Consider the following 23,641-nt stretch of genomic DNA (forward strand, 5'->3'; position numbering starts at 1 on the left):
GTGTGTAGGGGAGAGAGTGGACAACATAAAGGAATGAGGTTTAGTAGCAAATAAAGTATATTGGAACAAATTCTTATTTCACTTGCTCCAGTGAGGTCTATGGAGATATGAGTGTAAAACTGATGTAACTTCTGATTTACTCCAGTGTAGTTGAGATCAGAATCTGGCTCTTCATGTACATGTTCATGGATGAGTGAGTTGAATTCTGCCTGAATGGCTTGATGGATTGACAATGGAATGTAAAGCTTTGGATTGCTCACTCAGTAGTGCCTAAAATACCTTACTGTCTGAAGCCTCTTATGTAGCCTATTGTCTGCTGCGTAGCTTCCGACAACATGGTGATAGGTGGTAAAACTACTTGGACAGCTAGATGTGTGAAATGAATTTGCGTGGCGTCAGTCGAGTCCCTTGTCCATCAGTGTCCATGTTGCATTTGGTGCTAACCTGAAATCTCAGCAGAAAAGCTAAGGATCGACTGAACAATCTTCTTGCAACTTGGGGGTTCTCTAGAGAGGGTTGAGGCATATCTACAGAACAATGTGGGGGAATCTTGCACTGTTGGTGACTGTGCCGCACCTGTTCTGTGGAAAAATATTGGCCTTCTGGCAGATATATCCTCTTTATTAAAAATAAAAGAAAGCGTGCTAGTGGCTTAGTGCCTTATCAGGATGCAGTGTTGTGCAGCTTTGTAGGAAAAGTACAGCAAAGAAACTAATGAGCCAGAAGTTTCAATATTAGTTTTACAGACTATAGCCAGCCACCATGTTTTCTGTCATAGATCCATGAAGAAAGAAAGTGAGACTGTGGGGAATATATTGCAAATAAAGATTCTCCTTTCAAGTTATAAGGGGTTTTAGCAGCAGGAATATTTTTCCTTATGCGTAGTATATCCTGTGACACCTCTGCCACTGAGCATCCTCTCAGGTTGTATTTTTAACATTTTATTTTAATACATTCTGGTTAGCATCACTTTACTGCATAGCACCTTGGCTTGAGTGTGTCTGTCTGTGTGCCTCTGACCTTATGTTGTTTTTCTTGGTTATTTCCAAAGGTGTGTGATGGAAAAGGCCGTTGATGGGCAGACTGTGTTCAAACTCACAGTCTCTGAAAAAGAGACCATGTTTTACTATCACACAGTAAATGGTTTGCAGCCGCCAATAAAAGTAATGACACTGGGGAGAATTCTTGTGAGGAAATGGATTCATCTTAGCGTGCAGGTGAGTAAAATAAAAAAAAGCCACATTTGGTTAAATGCAGGAAATGTGAGAGTGGTATATCTGCACAAACACCCAAACTGTAGGGAAAATATTAATGGTAAATTGGGGGATCCTGCAGGAGTTGGGAGTTCTTGGAATATTATAGGATCAGGCCCTTAAAGTAAATGTAAATAATTTGAGTACATTTGGGGACAGATTTTGAAATAAACCCTAATTTAACATTGTCACAACTGCACACATTTAACCTAGTGAAGCAGGACTAAAAGCCCCACAAACTCAAAGCTCTAGCACTGGAGGTAGAGAACTGCTACTAGTAGTAAGTATCATAGCCTCTAGAGGGCAACATCTCACTCAAATATAGGCACAAAGGCCACGATCCTGCAAAGACATATGCATGTGCTTAAGTTTATGCACTGTGGATAGTTCTGTTGCTTGTGACAGACTACTTATAATAAGAAGAACAGGAGGACTTGTGGCACCTTAGAGACTAACAAATTTATTAGAGCATAAGCTTTCGTGGACATATATGCATCCGAAGAAGTGGGCTGTAGTCCACGAAAGCTTATGCTCTAATAAATTTGTTAGTCTCTAAGGTGCCACAAGTCCTCCTGTTCTTCTTTTTGCGGATACAGACTAACACGGCTGCTACTCTGAAACTACTTATAATGTGCAAAGTTAAGCATGTGCTGAACTCTCGTCAGGGTCAGAGCAAGTACATTTACAACACTGAATTTTTATTTGTATTAAGTGTCATACACAATTATAAAGACAAAGCCCCTGCAACTTAAAAAATAATTTTCCCTTGGCATATCAACGTTTTAATGATTTAAAAGAGATTGTGAGGTTCAAGCAAGGTTTTTTGTTAAATGTATTTACAAAAATCAGTCAACAAATACAACAGAATCTAAAATACTTTCAATTAGTTGTATATCTTAGAATTCCCAACAGACCATACTAAATTCTGTTTTTAATCCAACTTCAATTAATAACTTCATCAACAGTAATTGTCCTGTATTGAAATGTTTTTCTTAGTTAGTTTATTTTACCTGTACTATTTAAGTTTATTTGGTTAATGATACAATCAAGAAATGGCTTCAATGCATTCTTGCAACTTGTTAAATAGTATTGACTGTGATTTGCATTTGTAGTGCTGATCCTCCTCACTCATAGAAGTATCCAAGCTGTCCTTGATTTTTTTTTTTTTTTTCAGTTTTCTTTCTTCTGAGATGACAGCATAGTAGGGTGAATAAAATTTTGTCTGTTGGATTAAAAGAGTGACCTTAAGGGAGAACTAATGAACTTTACACTGCAGACACTCAAAGGGTGCTATATTACTGCTATGACTGTCAGCCATGTTTTGTACTAGCGTCAGAAGCTGCTAAAGGCTGGGATAGCCAAATGAAGAGCAAATGGACCAGATTTCTTAAAGTTTTAAATTTGAAATTTAAAAAAAAAAAGCTCCCCAGCATTTAGTCCTTCATTTGTTCGAGGCAGAGCTATCCACAGTGCAGTTCTAGTAATGCAGCTTGTGGCCGCCCTCCTCTCTAAGGCTAGGTCTACACTACCCGCCTGAATCAGCGGGTAGAAATCGACCTCTCGGGACGCTCTTACTCCACCAGCGGAGGTGGGAGTAAGCGCCGTCGACAGAAAGCCGCAGAAGTCGATTTTGCCGCCGTCCTCACAGCGGGGTAAGTCGGCTGCGATACGTCGAATTCAGCTACGCTATTCACGTAGCTGAATTTGTGTATCTTAAATCGACTCCCCCCTGTAGTGTAGATGTACCCTAAGCCCTCATCTACACCAGGGGGGTGGGGGGATTGATCTAAGTTACGCAACTTCAGCTACGTGAATAACGTAGCTGAAGTCGATGTACTTAGATCGACTTACCATGGTGTCTTCACCGCGGTGAGTCGACTCTGCCTGTGCCTCTCGCAGCACTGGAGTACAGGAGTCGACGGTAGAGCGCTGGGGGGTCGATTTATCGTGTCTAGACTAGACACGATAAATCGATCCCCACTGGATCGATCGCTGCCAGCCGATCCAGCGGATAGTGTAGACATATCCTAATAAGGAAGTACAACCTATTGAGACTTGAGGAGACTATTGACTGAATTCTTTGCTGCAATGCTCAGATCAGCATAGAGCCTTGCATACTGCGACCTGTAGGCCACAACTTCCTATAAAGGATGATAATGTCAGCAGCCTGTTCGATATATTGTAGAATAGATATGGCTTTTGATCTCCAGGCAGTGTGCATTGAGGCCTTTAGTTTGGTAATGTTTTTGTAGTCCCTACATTTATGTAACTCTCAGCAAACAATAAAAGGAACTAGTTTTACCATTTTGCAGGGATGGGAAGGTGGCAAGTTACCAATATTGGGGGGTGGGGCGAAGTGTGAATGCAGAAAAGAGAGGCAGTAATTTTAGTATGGGTGAGACTCTGGTTTAACAGGTATTAGCAATTATTTATGTCGAGTAGCAGACTGGATGTTTCCAGAAACCTCCGCAGACTCAAGCTTTGTCTACACGGGGCGGACAGATGGAGTGTTCTTAAATCAAATTTAGCTAACTCAAGTTAAAATCCTAGTGGAGACAAGGCAGTCTGTCTGTTTTCACATGAGTTAGAGCATTGCGTTAAACCCCAGGTTCCCCAATACTCTAACTCACGTGAAAACTACAGCCTTGTCTTCACTAGGATATTAACTGGAGTTAGCTAACTTAAATACACACCTTTTATTTTGTAGCGAAGACAAGGCTCAAGATTGATCTGATTGCTTGAACATTATGGAAAAAGTTCAGTGCCATTCTCCAACCAACTTGATTTTAAGTGTATATTTGTTAGGTGCCATGAGTTTCGAACCCAGGCTTGGGGGGCTATGGGAGCCTTACCCTCTGTACCACTGAGCTGTGAAGGCTGATACAGGAACTGCTGCTAGTACCCCACCACTAGAAGCTACACCCAATGACTCAGTGGGGTCAGATGACTAACAACAGACCGCTGATTAAACACCACTGGTATAAAATTTCCTGTTCCTGTCCCATCTCTTGTCTGAGCAACTAATTGCTAGGCCTGTTGCTGCTCAGAGCTCTGAGACCAAATCGCTGCCTCCTTTCCTGGCTCCTGCTCCTGTTCCTCCTGTCTGACCTTGTTCTTGCTACCACGCCTCCTGCCTGTTCCTGTTTCCTTGTCCTGACTCCTGTTGCTGATTCTGGCTTTGCCCCTTGGCGTGACCATGACCCCAACGCTACTCCTGGCTGTGACCACTAGGTCAAACAGCCCATGTTACGGGCCCTGATAGCTTTCTCAGACCAACCTCATCTCCTCTGGGACTTTTTGTTGAACTTCTTGACTGAGTATGGACACTGCTGGGGCTCTAGCCCTGCTATCATGTCCAGGGGCCTCTGAGTCCACAAGAACAGATGGCTACCCTCCAGCCAGAAAGGGAGGGACCAAGTATGATAACTGCAGGCAGGAAATCGTTCCTTGCAGGAGCAAGCTACAGTGCTCCGTGCGATTGTGGGTAACCACTCGGCTTCTCTTATAACACCAACTTGTGTGACTAGCCCCAGAGTTCCTTTGCTAGAAGAGAGATGGTAGTATCTGCAATACGTTTTGCAGGTTCATTACCTATTGCAGACTTCTGTTTGTTTCAGCCCCAGGAGTACATCATAGATCAAGTTAAGATGGAGCTAGTACTGAGCTTGCCCACAGGGGAGGAGCTGTCATGGGCCTCTCCATTTTTGGAACAGAATAACCCAGTACTGACCAACTGGGACTCATATAAGCCTTTGCCATTATTTTTGATGACCCTCACAAAGTCTGCGTGGCAGAGACTGCCTTACCAAAGCTTAGGTGAACCCAGGGGTTAGCCCTTCCTATGTTGCCTAGGTCAGATGCTTGGCCATAGACACTTCCTGGAATAATGCTGTATTCGTCCATCGGCTTTGGCTTGGCCTTTGCAAAGAACTAAAATATGAGCAGGCACAGGTGGACCTCCCAACCACCAGTTTAGAGGTGTTCATGGACCTGGGCATCCAGATAGACACCAGACTGCATGAATGGAAACTGGAACATAGGAGGACCTACCTCTCACCTACCTGTCACCCTTACTCAAAGCTTAGCCCTCAGCCCAAGTGAGCTCAGCCTTGGTCAAGCCATACCAACATACCTGCCTGTCACTGGGTGAACGAGAGCACAGAAGACAGAAGAACTCCACTTCTGTTACGGAGGAACAGATAATGTGGTAACGTGTCCTGTCAAACGCACTGCTAAGCTGATGACAGGGAAGAGACTAACCCCACACCCAGTCGGAGACTCGAGCCTGAGTACCACCAGGAAGAAACCCCAAGGTTATGCTAACCCAGGTGTTCCTTATCCATCTACACTACTACAGATTCCCCTGCAATTGAGGATCCTGCAGGTGGCGACTGGGGAGCATGGGGAAGTCCTATGGTTTACCCCTACTTCCTTTCACCCTGATTTTTAGGGGCACCTTGGCTCATCCGTCATGATCCCCATATTCTGTGGTCCCAACACATCACTGCCTTCCTGTCAAGCTTTTTTAGGGAGAATTGTCTTCTCAGTCAAGAACTCAAAACCCTAGAAACCAAGCCAGGGGGTTCCCCTTCATGAGCAAACCAGATGTTCCCCCATGTGATGGCAACCCTGTTGTACCTAGAAACATCAATCCTGCATGATGGACCATGTCTTCCTCTGAAGTATAAAGGACTATCAGGATGTTTTCAAAAAATGGAACGCACACTTGCTACCCCCACATCATGTTTATGATTGCCCCATTGACCTTCAGCCTAGAGCCACAGTTCTATTCAGGCATATAAATTCTATGTCCAAAGCAAAGCTAGCAGCATGAAGGGAGCACCTCCAGTAAAACCTAGCTAAAACAGTAGGTGCCCCTGTATTTTCTGTAGAAAAAACCTGATGGCTCTTTGAGACTTTGTGCAATCGATACATTTTACCATTAATCCCAGAGCTCCTGAATTTAGTATGGTCATCCTGAGTGTTCACCAAACTGGACCTTAGAGGAGCATCTAGTTTGAATCAGGATGGGGGATGAGTGGAAGACAGCTTCTAGAATGGGGCATGGACACTTAAAATATTTGGTAATATCCTTTGGGCTCACTAGTGCTCCTGCTGCCATCCAGCACCCGATCAACAACATATTTCAAGATATCCTAGACTGTTTTGTAGTGGCCTATCTAAACAATATCTTAATCTAGTCTCATAGTCAAGCAAGCCATGACCACTATAACCATGAAGTTCTCTCACAGCTGTGACAGCATGCATTATTACAAAACTGGAAAAGTGAATATTTGACCAATCATCCATCAAATTTTGGGGGTTCATCCTGTCAGTACATAGACTACAGATGGACCCTCAGAAGGTATCTTCAATTTGATTTTAGGCCAAACCCCAGAGCATTTGAACCATCCAAAGGTCCGTGGGGGTTTGCCATCTTTTACAGGAGGTTTATTCTGAACTTCTCAAAGGTTGCAGCCCTTAACTGCCATCCTTTATAAACGTTCAAGGTTTCTTTGGCCCCAGGAGGCCCACCAGGCCTTTGAATGCCTGAAGATTGCTTTCCCATCTGCCCTGGGCCTGGTCCACCCTGACCAACCCATTGTCCTTGAGACTGACGCCTCTGATGTAGCCATCGGGGCAGTACTATCCGAACGAGCGATGCCTAGTGCAAGATTCATCCATGTGTGTATTTTCCACAAAAACTCACCCCACCCAAATGCAATTATGAAATAGCAGACAAGGAGTTACTCACTATCAAGGCTTGATTTTGAGACTTGGTGAGACTGCCTTGAGGGACCAAACACCCCATCCTAGTCTTAACCAACCATAAGAATCTAGAATACCTATGATCTGCCAAGGTACCAAATCAGCGACAGTTGGGTTGGGCCCTGTTCATCTCAAGATTTGATTTCACAATCACGTATCATTCAGGCAACAAGAATGGCAAGGCTGATGCCCTCTCACAAAAAGGGGAATATTATACAAAATCAGCTAACCCTGAAAAACCACCCTTTGAAATATTAAAACCATGCCATTTCATTTGTGGGTCTGTATCTTTGGACTTCCTTACCATGCTTTGAGCAACCCTTCTTAATGATCCACGTCCCAGTGCAGGGCCCTAACAATGGCGGAGTGGTCCGCCACTGGGTCAGCGGGGATCTGCCCGCAACACATTAGCCTTGTTTCAGGCCCACTCTCAACCAGACTGTTGCCTGGTTTCTTTGGGCTGCTCCCTACTCTCCCGCTTGAGTGTACCTTCTTGCTACACCCTGTGTACCTGTAAACACAAAATCCATTGCTTTGCTCCTTTTCCTCAGGAAAAATGTGAATCATAAAAATGTGGTTAAGAGCATTTGTGGTCTACTGTTTACAGCAGTTACTAGTATTTTATACAGCCCTATTTAATATGAACTGCAATGGTGCCTTAGAATCATTAAAATATAGGGCTGGAGAGGACTCCGAGAGGTCATCAAATCCAACCTGCTGTGCTGAGGCAGGACCAAGTAAACTTAGGCTAGGTCTACACTACGGGGGGGTGTCGACCTAAGATACGCAACTTTAGCTACGCGAATAGCATAGCTGAAGTTGCGTATTTTAGATAGATTTACCTGGCTGTGAGGACGGCGGCAAGTCGACCGCTGCCACTCCCCCGTCGACTCCGCTTCCGCCTCTCACTGCAGTGGCATTCCGGAGTCGACGGCAGAGTGATGGGGGATCGATTTTATCGCGTCTACACTAGACGCAATAAATCGATCGATCGCTACCCACCAATCCGGCAGGTAGTGAAGACGTGCCCTTAGACCATTTCTAAGAGGTGTTATCCAACTTGTTCTTAAAATTCTCCAATATTGGGGATTCCACAGCCTTCCTTGGAAGCCTGTTAGACAATTTAACTAGCCTTAGAGTTAGAGATTTTCCTAATATCTAACCTAAATCTTACTTGCTGCAGATTAAATCCCATTACTTTTTGTCCTACCTTCAGTGGACATGGAGAACAATTGATCGCAGTCCTCTTTATAATAGCCCTTAACACATTTGATTGTTCTCAGGTCCCCTCTTAGTCTTCTTGTCTGAAGACTGATGTGTGGAGTGTTTTTATTCTTTCCTCATAGGTTTCCTAAACCTTTGAAGATTTTTGTTCTGTCCTTTTGTTTCTCTCCAGTTTCTCCATGTCTTTCCTAAAGTGTGGCACCCAGAAGTGGACACAGTAATCCAGATGCGGCCTCACCAGTGCCGAGTAGAACAGGACAATTACTTCATGTGTCTTACATACAACACTGCTGTTAACACACCTCAGGATGATATTGGCCTTTTTGCAACTGCATCACATTGAATATAAGCCAATTTGTGATCCACTATAACCCCCGGATCTGTTTCAGCACTACTACCATATAGCCAGTTATTCTGCATTTTATAGTTGTGCATTTGATATTTTCCCGTAAGCGTAATACTTGTCTTTACTGAAATTCATTTTGTTGATTTCAGACCAATTGTCCAATTTTTCAAGTCCTCTTGAATTCTAATCCTGTCATCCAAAGTGCTTGCAACCCCTCCCAGCTTGGTATCATCCACAAATGTTATAAGCATACTGTCCACTCCATTGTCCAAGTCATACATGAAAATATTAAATAGTACTGGATCCAAGACTTATCATTATGGGACTAGTTTAACTGTGAACCATAGATAAATACTCTTTGAGTATGGTCTTTCAACCAGTTGTGCACCCACCTTATAGTAATTTCCTCTAGATAACTTTTCCCTATTTTGCTCATGAGAATGTCAGGTGGGACTGTGTCAAAAACCTTACTAAAAATCAAGATATATCGACTCCTTTGGCTAGCTATTCCTTTACTGAGTATAAAGAACAAGTGTTTGGGGGAAAACTCATCCCTGGTATAATTCCACTGAAGTCAATTGAACTATTGAGTTAAACTAGAAATGAATGTGGACTGTTACTTTTTAATTTTTTTTTAAGTGTAACTAATGTTTCTCTAGCCAAGATGTGCCGTGCTTACTTTACATTTTAAAAATATTGTCTACATAGAACAGGCGTACAGTTGTGATTCTTTGGTTTGTAACTAATGTGTACTAAAAAAAGAGCTATATCCCGTTCCCTTTGAAGTTAATGGGAATACTCTCATTGATTTCAGCAGATGCAAGATCAAGTCTTTAAGGTCTGGGAAAACTGTAGGAGTTAATTCTATATGTTTTGTGTTGATTTACTAGTATTCATTGCTTCTCTCATTTAGGTGACACCTTAAAGACTAACAGATTTATTTGGGCTACCCCCTGATACTTGATCACATTTAGGTATATATTCCCAGACACAAAACTCTGTTAAGATGTATAATAGAGTTGAGGTGGAGTATAAAAGAAAGTTACAAGAATATAAGTTTTCAAAAGTAGTAATGAAAACCCAGAAAATTCATAGTTAAAAATGAATGTAAAAGAAACCAAAACATTTGAAAGTATAACAATGCACAACACATGCACCCAAACTGCTTTACTTTTGCCTCAGAGCGATGCTAACCTTAGATCTACAGCTCTTTGTATCAATAGCTCTCTATATTTTTCTTATTATAGTCACTGTTCAGAGTCCCACATTTTTCCCTTTGATAGTTCAAGATTTATTTAACAAATTAAAGATGGAATTTAAATAAGGATTCCATAGATGCATCCAAGTCTGCTGAAACAGGAGGTTCTGGAGAACATGTCAGATTGATGTGTTTGTTGCATAGTTAGTGTCTGCAATTATAAAAATAATCTTTTTACTAACCTTTATTTTGCCTGATCATATCTGCGTAACTCTGCCATGTTTTGGCAGACAGTAGCACATTAAAAGCTTTAGTAAGAAAGTTTAAAATCTAAATGCAAAGAGGTAACCATGACTGAATTACTCTCCTGGGAGCAAAATGCTCTTAGAGTGCCTATTGAAATCAGCATTATCATTTCAATACATGTCAAATATGAGTCATTTCCTAGTTTAGGCAAAATTTCTTTATAAATCTTTAAATCTTCCAGTTCTTTCAAGAAAAGGTTAAAGTACTTATGATTTAATGAGACCGCTTTACATCATAACTGTTTGACTATCAAGAGAAAACTTGTCCTTTCCAATTTGTGAAATCCTTTTATTTTCTGCACAAGTTTTTGACTACTTTACATTTTATATTAAAAGCCAAGAACCCAACTGTGTCTTGAAAGAATTGAGGAAAACAGGTACCTTTTCTCTATGTACATAGAAAATATGATTCCTTTTGAATAGGCCAATGCCTGACATGCACCCCAATTTAATGGGAGCATAGGCTAAAAAGCAAGGAAACCACTTAATTCATTAAATCACTTCAGTCTCCTGCATGTTGTCCTTTTTCATTTACAATCCACAGCAGTTTGTCTCTTCAGAAAAGGATGAAATCAGCAACACAAAAAGTTCTAGTACATGTATTTACCTTTTTCGCCCCAAACATGTCTAACACTTATTGAGAGAGTCATGCTTATTTTCTCACATGCAGCCCCAGCGTACAACCTAGAAATACATGTGCTATAGACCTCTAAAGTTTTTTGTATGTATGCTAACAGACCTTTGTGTGAGGAAATAAGCATGGGTCTCTCAATAACTGGTTCATCATTTAGAAACTGTTAAGATTACAGCCACTCAGACATTGCTTTTGACTTTGCAGCTTTGGGGGCCTTCAATTATACTCATGCCACCAGAGTCAGAAATGCCAGTGTGGTGTTTGCTGCTTATTCTCTTGGGCCACAACATGTGGAGTATGGACTGATTTGTGCTGATTGAAAGCTCTCTGGTTATGACGACTTGAGGTCCTTGGAAACTTGGCTATTCCCCTCAACCCCTCATTATCTCGTATTCAAAAGCTTCCTTCCTTGCATGAATAAGAACATATGTTGCTGTCCTGCAAATGTTTACAACTAGCAAGGATATTCTGAAGCACTACACCTAAGGATTTGCAAGATTGGGACTTTTTTTTAAAAAAAAACCTGTGTCTGGGAGGATAAGACGTATCACTTCATCCAAGAGCAGGAATTTAATGCTATTATAAGGTGCTGAAAGAGTAGTGTTACCAATATCCTCTTTGCAGTGTCAATTGTCAACTACAGAACTTGGTCAATGGAGACTTCCCATTAACTGCAATGGGAACTCACGAGATCAGTCTCTTGAGTGACCAGTGCTGAGACTAGGAATTAGTGTCTGGCTTGTCAAAGAAATGCCTTGCTTGTCTTTCTAGTGATGGCTATAACAGTTTCTATTGGAATACTAGTAGAGGTTTGATTACATTGGTTATATGAAACTGCATCAGGCTTAAATTTGTTATACAAATGATCATTTCTCTGCACAAAACTTGGTGACAACCAATTGTCTTATTTTAGTATCAGCATTAGAAAAATCAGATTCAGAAAAATGATTTAGATGCCTTTTTCCAAATCTTTATCTCTAAAAATAAAATTCTGCAGATATAGTAGTGTTTAGTGTAGTTTTGGGCATTTTGGAGGAAAAAAAATATAAATATAATAAATCCAAGTAAATTGTATTGAGTAGGCTCAGTGTTAGCCTGGAACCCAGGACTTTTTCATTTAAAAAGAAAAGCCAAACCCTTTTGCGCATCCTCCTGAATAATTTTACACATTTTATAGAATAAACAGCATTAAAAAATAATCAGCCCAGTGAGCCTTCTAGTGACCATTTGTAATATGCAATAAAACCATTACTGTAATTTACAGCGGATGGCATACAGCAAATATGGAGCCAACCAATGAGTTAACCAAAGAATATTTAACATTTCTTGTAAGATTCTGAGAGCTACATAACCTGGTGTGTAATAAAGTTACAGTGCGTGCTAATGTTAAGCAGTCTACCCATTCCTCGTAGGAGTATGAGTGGGAAGATGAAGGTAGGGGTGGGAGAAGTGTTCTGAGTGCCCAAAATAGGTATTAAAATTAATAATAAAAAAGGATTGTGTAACTATAATTGAAAGACTGAAGAGATGAAGAAGTGGTGTGTGGTTTTCACAGTCACCCTGTGTCTAAACTAGGGTCTTTGGATTCATATATCTAATTTGGGATGGTCAGAAATCTGGAGTCCTAATGCAAAAGAAAATGTAAGCAAGGCTTTCATTAGACTAGAGAGACCATGACTGAATTAATCTGTTGAGTGCATGCCCATGTACGCACCTTGATAAACCTCTTCCCAGTTATCTATTGATTGCAGTGACATAAAATACGTTTATACAGCTGTATGAGTGCTTTTCCAATTGGTATACATGCTGTATTCCCTGAGGCTCTCTAGGGAGCAAATTGTGAGTTACAAAATATCTGAGTATATCTGATGTCAGTATTAGTAACAAAACATCAAAATTGTCCTGAGCTAGTACCTGAAACCTTCTGTTGAAATTTAAGTGGAAGCTTCAAAAATGTAGTGAAATGTTTAGAGCAGGCTTTGATTTCTTTTTTTAAAATGAATTATTGAATAGTTTCAGGTTTTCCTGTGAAAGAAAAGCCAAAAACCAGATCAAGAAATTAAAGACCAGATTTTCCAATTGTCCTTAATCCAGCCTCCATTTCTACATGTGCAATTTTCTGCCGACAGATACTTCTGCATTCATGTTTTGAGTGCTATCACCTCTGCATACAGCATTTGTAGAGCAATAGAAATTACATATGCACATCCCATCCATTGTCTAAATAGGTTTTGTGCATATAAAATGCAAAATGTATATGTTCAGGTGGTAGTACTCAAAAAAGGATGTGTAATTCTCTCACACAGGCAAAAATCTTCTCTTCTGTGCCCAGCTTGATTAATTCAGTTTGAAGCTGGGAAACTCTGTGGAGGAAGCTAAGTATGGGAGAAGGCAAGAAGGGAACAGTTAGGCATTGGTGCAGGGGACAGAATAAGAGGGGAAGAAACGTGAATTGAAAGCAGAATAGTTTATCGCTTTTAGAATGAGGAAGGACTTGATCTTGTTGCAGAAGACATTGGAAAGCTGTAAATAGAGGAGTGGTGTGGTACAAGCAGTTGGAGAAGATGATTTTCTGGTTACGCTGCTAGATTGTGCCTGGCCATTGCCTGGATGTTCAGTGTGGGTGGAAGGGCACTCAAGGGCAGCTCCCTCTTCTCCTCTCCATCTTCCTGCATTCATGGTGCTAACCAGAAGCACCAGCTGGCTGTCTGCCCATTCCCCCTTCACATTGGGAAGCTGAGGGGAGACTATGCCTTCTGACCCATAATTCTGCCCAGAGTTCCCCCTAGTCAGTTCAGTGCTGCACCATGTTCAGCACTGGACGGTGCCTAAATGTCATTACATTGCTCACATATTGAATACATCCTGATCAGGTGATTAGAAATAGGTCTATAATCAATAATGTAATATGTATTAATCATTGTGTATTGATAGCTGTTCACTTCCTTCATCTATGCAAATAGTTACTTATTCTTTGACTGCTAAAGTACAGAGACTTTATTTAAAACCAACATTTCATTTGACATCTACATCTTATTATCATTTACATGATTACAAATAGTTCAGGAAAAAAATCAGAATCAGTGGTAGCATTGTATTTTAAACAGATAAAAAAAAAAAAGAAAAATGCGATGTTATGAGATTATCTCAAATGTACTTGCAGAGCTTTTTGTTTCAATTAATTTTGGCAAGTCTATTTTATGTAGCTGTTTTAGCTTCTAAAAGGCAGCTTGTTGAATCCTTAATACTTGTCTCTTTTCATGTTACTATAGTGATCATTGGTGCTTGGATCTGATTTGTTCTGTGACTTGGGAAAAATAGAGTTATTATGCGGCAAGAAAGCAATTGTTCTCCATCTATTTTCAGATCTGATTACTAGGATCCTCTTATGTTTTATTGTTTGGAACTCATTAGCAGCACAAGTTACTTGCTTCTCTGCAGTTGCATATGGAAGAGCAAAGACTGCTAAAATAGCAGTTAGAGAAAAGCTTATTCATTAATTATTTAAAGTTTTTCAGAATGTTTGTTTACAATTTTGAGCTTACATTTCCACCCCCCTCCCCTGAAATTTACGGTTTGTTCTCTCCTGAGGCATCTTTAATAGCATAATAGGGCACTACTAACTGAGCTAATAAAGAATATTTTTATTGCCACAATGCTGTTTTGGGGTGGAATGCAACTGAACTACAATTAACAATTCTAATTCTGCTTCATACTAATAGCCAGATCTACACACCAGTAAAGGATTAAGTGACATTTTCAGACTCTTACTTGCAATTCTTGCCTATAGAGCATAGGGGTCAATTAATCTCTGATTCGACAGATGCTCTTTTTAAAATTTTAAAACAATATGCACTCTTTGCTGATTAAATACTAATTCTTTATCAAAATACAGACCTGTTTCATATGTTGCCTCTCTTCCTAATCTGTCATCTCCTGGCTAGTTGGTCAGGGAATCAGATATGTGATTTCACTCAGATTTTTAGATCTTCTCACAGCACTAAGATTATCCTTGTCCAAGTAATTAATGGTACACTTGATGGTTATTTTGGATCATTCTTCTGCTAAATGCTACTTGACATTAAAGTATTTTGAGAGAGTTATTCAGAAGGTGACCATTAGGTTGTCTATAGTCCCTGAAATACCTTCAGGGCCACACCATGTTCTGGTTCCCTTCTCATCTCACAGTCTGAGGTTAAATATGTATTAATACATGGCTTGTTCTTGCACACCAAGTTAATTGCTTCAGGAGCACACCAGGGTTCCATTGTTGGCCCCTTCTTTTCTTTTAATTTACATGGTTCTTTGGGGGATTCAAGCTGAACTAGTGGCACTATGCACAAAAAGAAAGCCTTGGATTGAAGGAAAACCATTTCCCGTTGAGAAGGGATTAACATTGTAGGAGATAGTGAGAGAGAAAAATAAAGGAGGGAAAAGAGAAAAGCTAAGTATCTTTTATACAAACGCTAGGAGCATATGTAATAAGACTGCTGAACTGGAGTGACATGTTTTCAAGGATAAGAAAGATATTATTGGAAGAAGAGAGACAACCAGGAAAATGAAGGGGGATTTAAAATACCAAGATACAGAGTTTTAGTGAAGGAAGAGCTAATATGAAGTTGGAAAAGAGGTAGTAATATTGGTGAGGGATGACACTGAGTCTTCAGAGGAAAAAAATCATAAATATTTGTATAGAAGTTAAGGACAATACAAGGTAGTTGCAATAGACCTCCAGGTAGCCAGAAAAAATAGATCAGAAAATGTTTATTTCCAGCATATAATAGGCCCCTAAAAAGAGCAATTTTTGATCATTTGGGAAAAGGGGGAATCTGGGGTGAAATTGTTAGGAAGAATCCCAACTGATTTCTGTGTTAAAATTACAAAGGAGAGCATGATTCCAGTGCAAATGCAAGATTGCTGCCTTTATGCAGTTTCTTAGACTATACAGCAAGAGTATTCTGAATATTATTCTGGGAGAGAATATAAATATGAATGTACATATGGAAATGAAGAACAGGCAGGATCAACTGATCACAAAATCACTAGATTTGAAATGCTCTTGAGGATATGTACTAGATAAAGGAAGCAGCCCCAAAGTTATTGATTTTAGCAAAGCTAACTTTGAAGGAAAGCAAAATGCTCCTGGGATTTTTGCCTGAAATCTTGTGATGAATGGGAAATCCACTCCACACAAATGGAAAGTATACAGTGTACAAAACACGTAGAGAGGCTGAAATTAAAATTCATCCCAGTTAAGTCAAAAAAGGGAAAGGCCGATATGGGCCTGAGGCAAAAAAAGGAAAGGCAAAGAGACAACTTGCCCCTCTTGACCCTGGGCTTCTCCCTTCCTTCACTGTTCTTTATCAATCCTCCTCTTGTCCCTTTATCTTCCCCAGCCCTTCTGTTTTATGACAGTTCTGTCACTCTGGTCCCCTGATGAGGTTTGTTCCTCAAGCCTCTGACTATTTTTCAGTGCTTTTTTTTCAGTCCTGCAGTTTCTCAGAACATAGGCACTACCATTGAGGGAAGTGAGAATGAGAGCACGTCTCTTCTTCTTCCAAAACAGTTTTAGTGTCCTCCTCAACATGGCTGCGGGTCTCATGTGTTTGTGGTACCCCCAAAACCTTTTTACATGGTTGCATCTTAGAGGTGACTCAATGCACTGCATGCTGAGGGGAAGAATGTAGATGTAGGAGCAGCTCAAGGCAGACAGATTGATCTTACACTTCCTGTAGTTTGTGTGGCTATATGCAATTTTTTGAAAAAATACAGCTGTCATGGATTGGAACAGCTTGCACTGGTGTGAAAGGATTTGTTTCAATTAGGGTTGCCAGTTGTCCGGTTTTTTACTGGAATGCCCAGTCGAAAAGGGACCCTGGCGGTTCTGGTCAGCATTGCTGACTGGGCCGTTAACAGTCCGGTCGGCGGAGCAGCGGGGCTAAGGCAGGTTCATTACTTGCTTTGGCTCTGTGTGGCTCCTGGAAGCAGAGGCATGTTCCCCCTCCAGCTCCCAGGTGTAGGGGCAGCCAATGGGAGCTGCGGGGGTGGAGCCTGCGGACTGGGCCGTGCACACAGCCGCCTGGCTGCGGCTCCGCATAGGAGCCGAAGGGGGGACATGCCGCTGTTTCCAGGAGCTGCTTGAGGTAAGTACTGCCTGGAGTCTGCCTCCCCTCTCGTGCCTCAACCCTCTGCCCCAGTCCTGATCACCCTCCTGCCCTCGATCCCTCAGTCCCAGCCCCCTCCTTCACCCCAAATCCCTCATTCCCTGTCCCACCCCATAGCCCACACCCTCAGCTGGATCTTGCCCCAGCCCATATCCATCTCCTGCCCTCTGAACCCCTCAGTCCAAGCCCAGAGCACCCTCCTACACCCTAAACCCCTCATCCTTAGCCCCACCCCAGAGCCTGCACTGCCAGCCAGAGCCCTCACCCCCACCCCTGCACCCCAACCCCCTGCCCCAACCTGGAGCCCCCTCCCACACTCCAAACTTCTCAGCTCAAGCCTGGAGCCCCCTCCTATACCCCAAACCACTCATCCCTGGCCTCACCCCGGAGCCCTCACCCCCTCCTACACCCCAACCCTCTGAGCCAGCCCAGTGAAAATGAGCGAGTGAGGGAGGGTGGGTGGGGAGAGCGAGCAACAGAGGGAGGGGGAATGGAGTGAGTGAGGGGCGGGCCCTCGGAGGAGGGGCGGGGCAGGCCAGGGGGCGGGGCAAAGGTGTTCGGTTTTGTGTGAGTATGAAGTTGGCAACCCTAGTTTCAGTGCAAAGGATCCTGCAAACACCTCGCAGTTGGAAAAGTTCCTTTTGTGGAAAGTAAGGACATGGATCAGGTCACCACATAAGACCTGATATGAATGATTCTTTCCCCTCCAGTGTTGCCCTCCCATACACACCTTACTGGGCATTTTGTTTTGAGATGTAAATGACAGCTGTCAGGAAGAAAGTGAATTTAACATATTTAAGGCCAGAGCCTCAGCAGCTATAAATCAGTATAGCTCCAACTTGAGGTCAATGGGGCTATTCCTATTTACACCAGCTGAGGATCTGTCTCTTAACTTCTCATCCAAGCCATGTAGTTTAAATGAGTTTGAATGAGGCATTTGTTTTATAGGAAGGGAAAATGAAGACTATAGTGACAAAGAAGGGAGGTGAATTGAGAGAAAAGTGTAAAGGGGAGAGTGATGATGGATCAAGTGTCTTTTGCCGTCAGTCAAATCTGTATCCCTTTATGAAGTCATAATGATTTATTAACTACAGGAATTGGCAAAAGGCAGAACATGATGATTCAGTCCTATGGCATCTCTGGCCAGTTGATGACTGACTGACCAATTTCTGAAGATGGTATGAAGGATCATAGAGTTTTAGTTCCGTGCGTATTGTGATGATAGTTGCATCTATATTTAAAGCTTTCTGTCACTGAAGCACTCTTGGTGTTGTCAGACTGTCTGTTGGACTGGATGAGCTGCAACTCCTTGCAACTGAATGTCAATAAGACCAAAGCAATTTTGGTTGATTCATAGCACCAGCTTAAGCATATTCACTTGTAAAGATTACATTTGACAGATAGTTACCTTCAGCTGAACTCTGTGGTTAGAAGCCTTGGTGTACTCTTGACAGTGAGCTTAGAGTTGATGGCTAATGTTTATTTCATATCCTATTTTTACCTACATACTATTGCCTGTGTATGTCCACATTTAAATATATTCACAGCTAAGATCTAGTCAGTCCACTTGTTATCTCTGGACCAAATGTTGTAATGATTCAATTTCAATATTTTTAAAAAGTGCATTTGCCCAGTTAAGGAATTTTAATTTCAGAAGCCATCTGATCAAGATGTTGTTGTTAGGTACTCCTTGAAAAGCAATTGTCCGAGGCTGCATCTATCCTTGGAGCTATGGGTGTGATTCCCAACTCTTGTAGATGTACTTGCGCTTGCTCTCTCTGACTTAGCACGCTAAAAATAGTAATGTAGCTGGACTAGCACAGGCCACAGGCTAACCGTGCCAAGGATAGACTTATGGGGATCAGGTGGGTTTGTACTCGGCATGGCTAGCCCGTGGTGCTGCATGCTGCTGCCCATGCTACCCCGGCTACACTACTATTTTTAGTATGCTAGCTTGAGGAGATCTTGCTCGAGTATGTCGGTATGAGGTGGGAGTCACACTCCCAGCTCCAGGTGCAAATATACCCAAAGTGTAACAAGGAGAGTAGAAGCACAAAAGGGGTATAAGACTGAAAACGAAGGGAAGTTTAAAGTAAAAAGTGAGTTTTTTGGACTTATTTCCTTGGGGCACAGCTGTTCTGCAGACAAACTCATTCTATGTTGATATTCTGAGATCTTCCAAATTCATTAAGAGTTGAGGATGCTTGGCACGTTGCAGCAAGATTGGACATTGGACCATATATATATATTAAGGTATTATATATACACATGTACACATATGGCTAGTATATACCAGGAGTGGCCAAACTTATTGATCCTCTAGGCCGCATACAATAATCTTCAGACGTTCAAGATCTTCAAGACATGCACAACCGGCCCTGTGGGACGGCGCCTGCTAAGGTGTGGGGCTACTGCCCCAATACCCTGTCTCCCCCCGCTGGGCTAAAGCCCCTAGATTCCCCCTCCATGCAGTGCAGAAGCTCCTAGTTCCACCACCCCACTACAGGGCAAAGGCCCCGAGTTCCGCACTGGCCAGTCTTGTAAGTGGAGAATTGTGGGTGAGAGCGTGTAGGGCTCCGGGAACCACACAAACTGTAAAAGAGCTGCATGTGGCTCACAAGCCACAGTTTGGCCATGCCTGGTATATACACAAGTATATTTCACATACGTGAGTACATATGTGTATATATAATCCCTTATATTTAATCAAATTAACTTGCCATGTTTCTCATAACTTTGCTAAATTAGAATGAAATACCATGGGTTAAAATGTAGGTTCATTCATAGATCTAGATACAGTTGAACCTGTTTGTGATGAACTTGAATATATTGCAACTCCATGTACTGAATGCTGATCTAGAACAAAATTCCTGAATTATTTCAGAATATTTCTTTGTAAACTTCAATCTGCTTAAAATGAATCCCTGCTTGTGTAGTGAAATTCAACCTCACCCTGACATGTTGTGTAAGTACACAGTTTACAGTACTTGTTTATAACTTTAAATAAATATGATTTTTAATGGCCTAAAGATGGATTTTTTTTTAGTTTTGAGTATAATCTATTTAACATATTTATTAGACACTCAAAGCTGCCACTTTCTTTTCTCTCTAAGGAATAGGGATACAGACTTTCCTCCTTTAAGATTTTTCTTCTTCTTAGTTTAGAGTGGCAGGAAGTGGTAATGAGGAGACAGATCTGGGTAGTATTTTGGACTAGTCTCAGACTATGGATGACAATTTGGGACAAACATGGTTTGATTTCACTTAAATATCTAGAGTGAATAGCTGAAAATTAAGGAATCCAGTTTTCCCCCCTTGTTTTTTTCAAAACATAGGATCCTGACCTTGTTCTTGTTGAAGTCAGTAGCAAAACTCTCATTGGCTTCAATGGAAACTGAACTCGGCCCCAGTTTTGTTCCATTTGGTCTGAGAGCCCAGAAGACTTGAAGGGCACCACCTAACAGACACTGAATGTGATTTTGGGCTTCATTTTTTTTTCTTTCATTTCTCTCTCTTGTTTTGGCTGCTCCCTCGTGTTTCAGGTTTGTATCATAGTTTGTACCAGGTTTCGGGGGCCCTGTTATATATATCTAGTGTTGTGACTGCTTAGATTGAGTACATTTTACTTTTTGCAGTGTGAATGATACACTGTAAGGTTACAATATGGAAATATGGGACTGTAGAAGTCTTTTTTGAAGAGCCAAAATCCTTTCACGGCCTTTGTGTTCAGTTTGGCTACCATTAATGCATGTACATTTCTTGCATTTTTTATATTTAAAATATAATATTCAGACAATCTGGGAACAATGTGAAATTTCAAAGAACGTATAATAGCCTCATGAGGTGGAATTTTTCATTCTCTTTCTCAATGGAGATCTATAAAGACAAATGCATTTGAAACTATAATACACAGGATTTCCAGTTGAAACAGCACCAGGCTCCTTGGCAGACATACCAACAAGTTGTCTTACTAGCTTAGAAGTTGCCATTGGTCTGTCAAATATTATGTAGATAAATTATCTGAGCTGGCTTGTCCTCCTGGACGTCATTCTTTGATTTTCCCCTCTGTTAACATGGCATTTGCATCTTTTTTGTCTGTTTGAGAACAAGGCCCCTGACAAATTCCTCATGACATATGCAGAGAGGCTCTTTTATGTTAAAAGTGACGTCTGTCTTGTTCTCATATGTTTGCTACATAAATTAATTACCTCTTGCCAAGCGTTAGATCTGCCAAGTTCCCTCTGTGTAGTCTCAATTTTCATTCCAATTCAAAAATTAAAATGCAAAGAGCAAAAGATTAACAACTCTACTCTTTCATCTATGGGGCTGTATGCTCTGCTTCAGAAAGAGAGCACTGAGATTTTGGTGTACGTAAAAATTTTGCTGTAACGTCATTCCTGGTATATTGTACTTGTTCTTGACCATTTCGCTCTACTAGAGTTTGTAGCTCACTAGGTATATAATCCATTATTATGCAGTTGTGAGGGGTGAATAGGCTTCCTGAGGCTGTATAAGCAGACTGTGCATTGGGACAGTCAGTTCTGGGAGTGATTTGATCTGGTAAGGAAGATGGTGTGTGATGGATGAGGTGGTATGGAGCTGTTTAGGGGTGGGTATCCCATCCGAATGAGCTGCAGGAGGGCTAGGACCCCAGCATTGAGGCTGTGGAGGTGGTTACAACTCTGGAGCTTCTAGAGCAGAGGTCGGCAACCTTTCAGAAGTGGTGTGCTGAGTCTTCATTTGGTCCCTCTAATTTAAGGTTTTGCGGGCCAGTCATACATTTTAACGTTTTTATAAGTCTATAATATATAACTAAACTATGATTGTATGTAAAGTAAATAAGGTTTTTAAAATGTTTAAGAAACTTCATTTAAAATTAAATTAAAATGCAGAGCCCCCCAGACCGGTGGCCATGACCCGGGCAGTGTGAGTGCCACTGAAAATCAGCTCGCGTGCCACCTTTGGCATGCGTGCCATAGGTTGCCTACCCCTGTTCTAGAGTAACCATTGTGTAGCTGCTGAAGGGGCTAGAAGAAAGGAACCAGGTGGGATGTTTATATTCTGTTTACTTTGCTGAGAGAGTATTAGGATATAGCCTTCCTTCCCTTTCTGACTGCTTAGGTTTGTGGGAAGGGATATTAGTCCCAATGGGCCCTGGACTGAGTGCCAAATTTACAGTACTGTGTTTCTGTAGAGAAGGAAGAAGCAGCAGGCTTATAAGGAAAAGGGCACCTTAAAGGAAGAAATAAAAATTAGTAATACAAAATAAGAGTGTGTGACTGATGCTGAAAGGAAAAATAAGAAGCAAGAAAAGGAGGCAGACTGAGGGGGAAAAAGCCTTGGACAGAGGGAAGAATGGTTTTACAGAAAATGTGTAAATGAAGGAGGCTGACTCAGTGAAAAGAAAGAGTTGACATTTGACAAAATGATCTCAGCTGCTCCCGATGCATCAGTTTAGTGGCACATTGGGACCCAAAGGTTGTCAATATGCAAAGAGGAACACAACATTTTAGGGTCAGTGGGCTGTACTTGGGTTAATATAGCCCTGGTCACAGGTGAAAATGAGTTTGCTGATCTCATGCTACTCTCTAATATCATAAAACTGCCATGTAGCCTGGCACAATTCAATGTAACCAGCAGCCTCTACTCAGGAGAGGGAAAATAGCATGAGATTTGAAGACTAGGCTTGACTGTATTGACAGATCTCTGAGTGGCTCATTGCCATGCTTTGCCTGTTCACGCCAATGTCATTTGGCCTCTCACTTTCAGGAGTACAGAATTCACCCACAGCTTTAAAAAGATCAAAATACTAAAAAATATGTAAACGTTCTAAATAAATACCCCATCTGTAACCATTGCCGTTGTGCAAGGAAACATTGAAGTACATAACCTACATCTCTCTCATTTTTTGATGTGTAAATGTTGTGACAAATTTCCTCCTCTATCTTGGTGGGTCCTGCGCTTATTGACGGATTTTCTTGCCTCAGAGATTCACCACGTGGGTTGGGGAACAGCCCAGAGACCTTCCCCTCTGGAAGAACCCACAGTCCAAGTCAGTTGGGAGGTTTGGACTGCAGCTGTCTATGGTACCTCCTGTAACAGCTGCATGACAGCTACAACTCCCTGGGCTACTTCCCCATGGCCTCCTCCAAACACCTTCCTTATTCTCATCACAGGACCTTCCTCCTGGTGTCTGATAACGCTTGTGCTCCTCAGTTCTCCAGCAGCACACCCTCTCACTCAGCTCCTTTCGCCTCTTGCTCCCAGCTCCTCACACTCACGCCACAAACTGAAGTGAGCTCCTTTTTAAAACCCAGGTGCCCTGATTAGCCTGCCTTAATTGATTCTAGAAGCTTCTTCTTAATTGGCTCCAGGTGTCCTAATTAGCCTGCCTGCCTTAACTGGTTCTAGCAGGTTCCTGATTACTCTAGTGCGGCCCCTGCTCTGGTCACTCAAGGAAGAGAAAACTACTCATCCAGTGACCAGTATATTTGCCCTCTACCAGACTCCTGTACCCCACTGGTCTGGGTCTGTCACATATCCCTCCCCCCTGCTCAATGCCAAGGGGTTGGGCAGCTTGGGACGCCAGACAGTGCACACGTGACAAGCCATCAGCATTGCCATGACGGCTCCCTGCTCGGTGTTGCACACGGAACTGGAAAGGTTGGAGGGATACGAACCATCACCCTTGTGTTCTTCTCCTTCTTCCGCTGCATCCATTGAAGAGGGGCATGGTTGGTTACGAGGA

The 23,641-nt window shown here is 41.9% G+C and overlaps 1 protein-coding gene across 1 annotated transcript in view; it reads left to right on the forward strand.

Moving 5' to 3' along the window:
- The window catches only part of USH2A (usherin), a 584,327-nt gene that overhangs the window by 22,170 nt on the left and 538,516 nt on the right, over nt 1-23,641 (forward strand). Inside the window, exon 3 of the mRNA XM_065589441.1 lies at nt 1,052-1,217. Within this exon, the coding sequence (XP_065445513.1) occupies nt 1,052-1,217 (166 nt within the window). The remainder of the gene's footprint in view (nt 1-1,051; nt 1,218-23,641) is intronic.

The sequence above is a fragment of the Chrysemys picta genome, chromosome 3 (genome assembly GCF_011386835.1).
Source record: "Chrysemys picta bellii isolate R12L10 chromosome 3, ASM1138683v2, whole genome shotgun sequence".
Lineage (NCBI taxonomy): Eukaryota > Metazoa > Chordata > Testudines > Emydidae > Chrysemys > Chrysemys picta.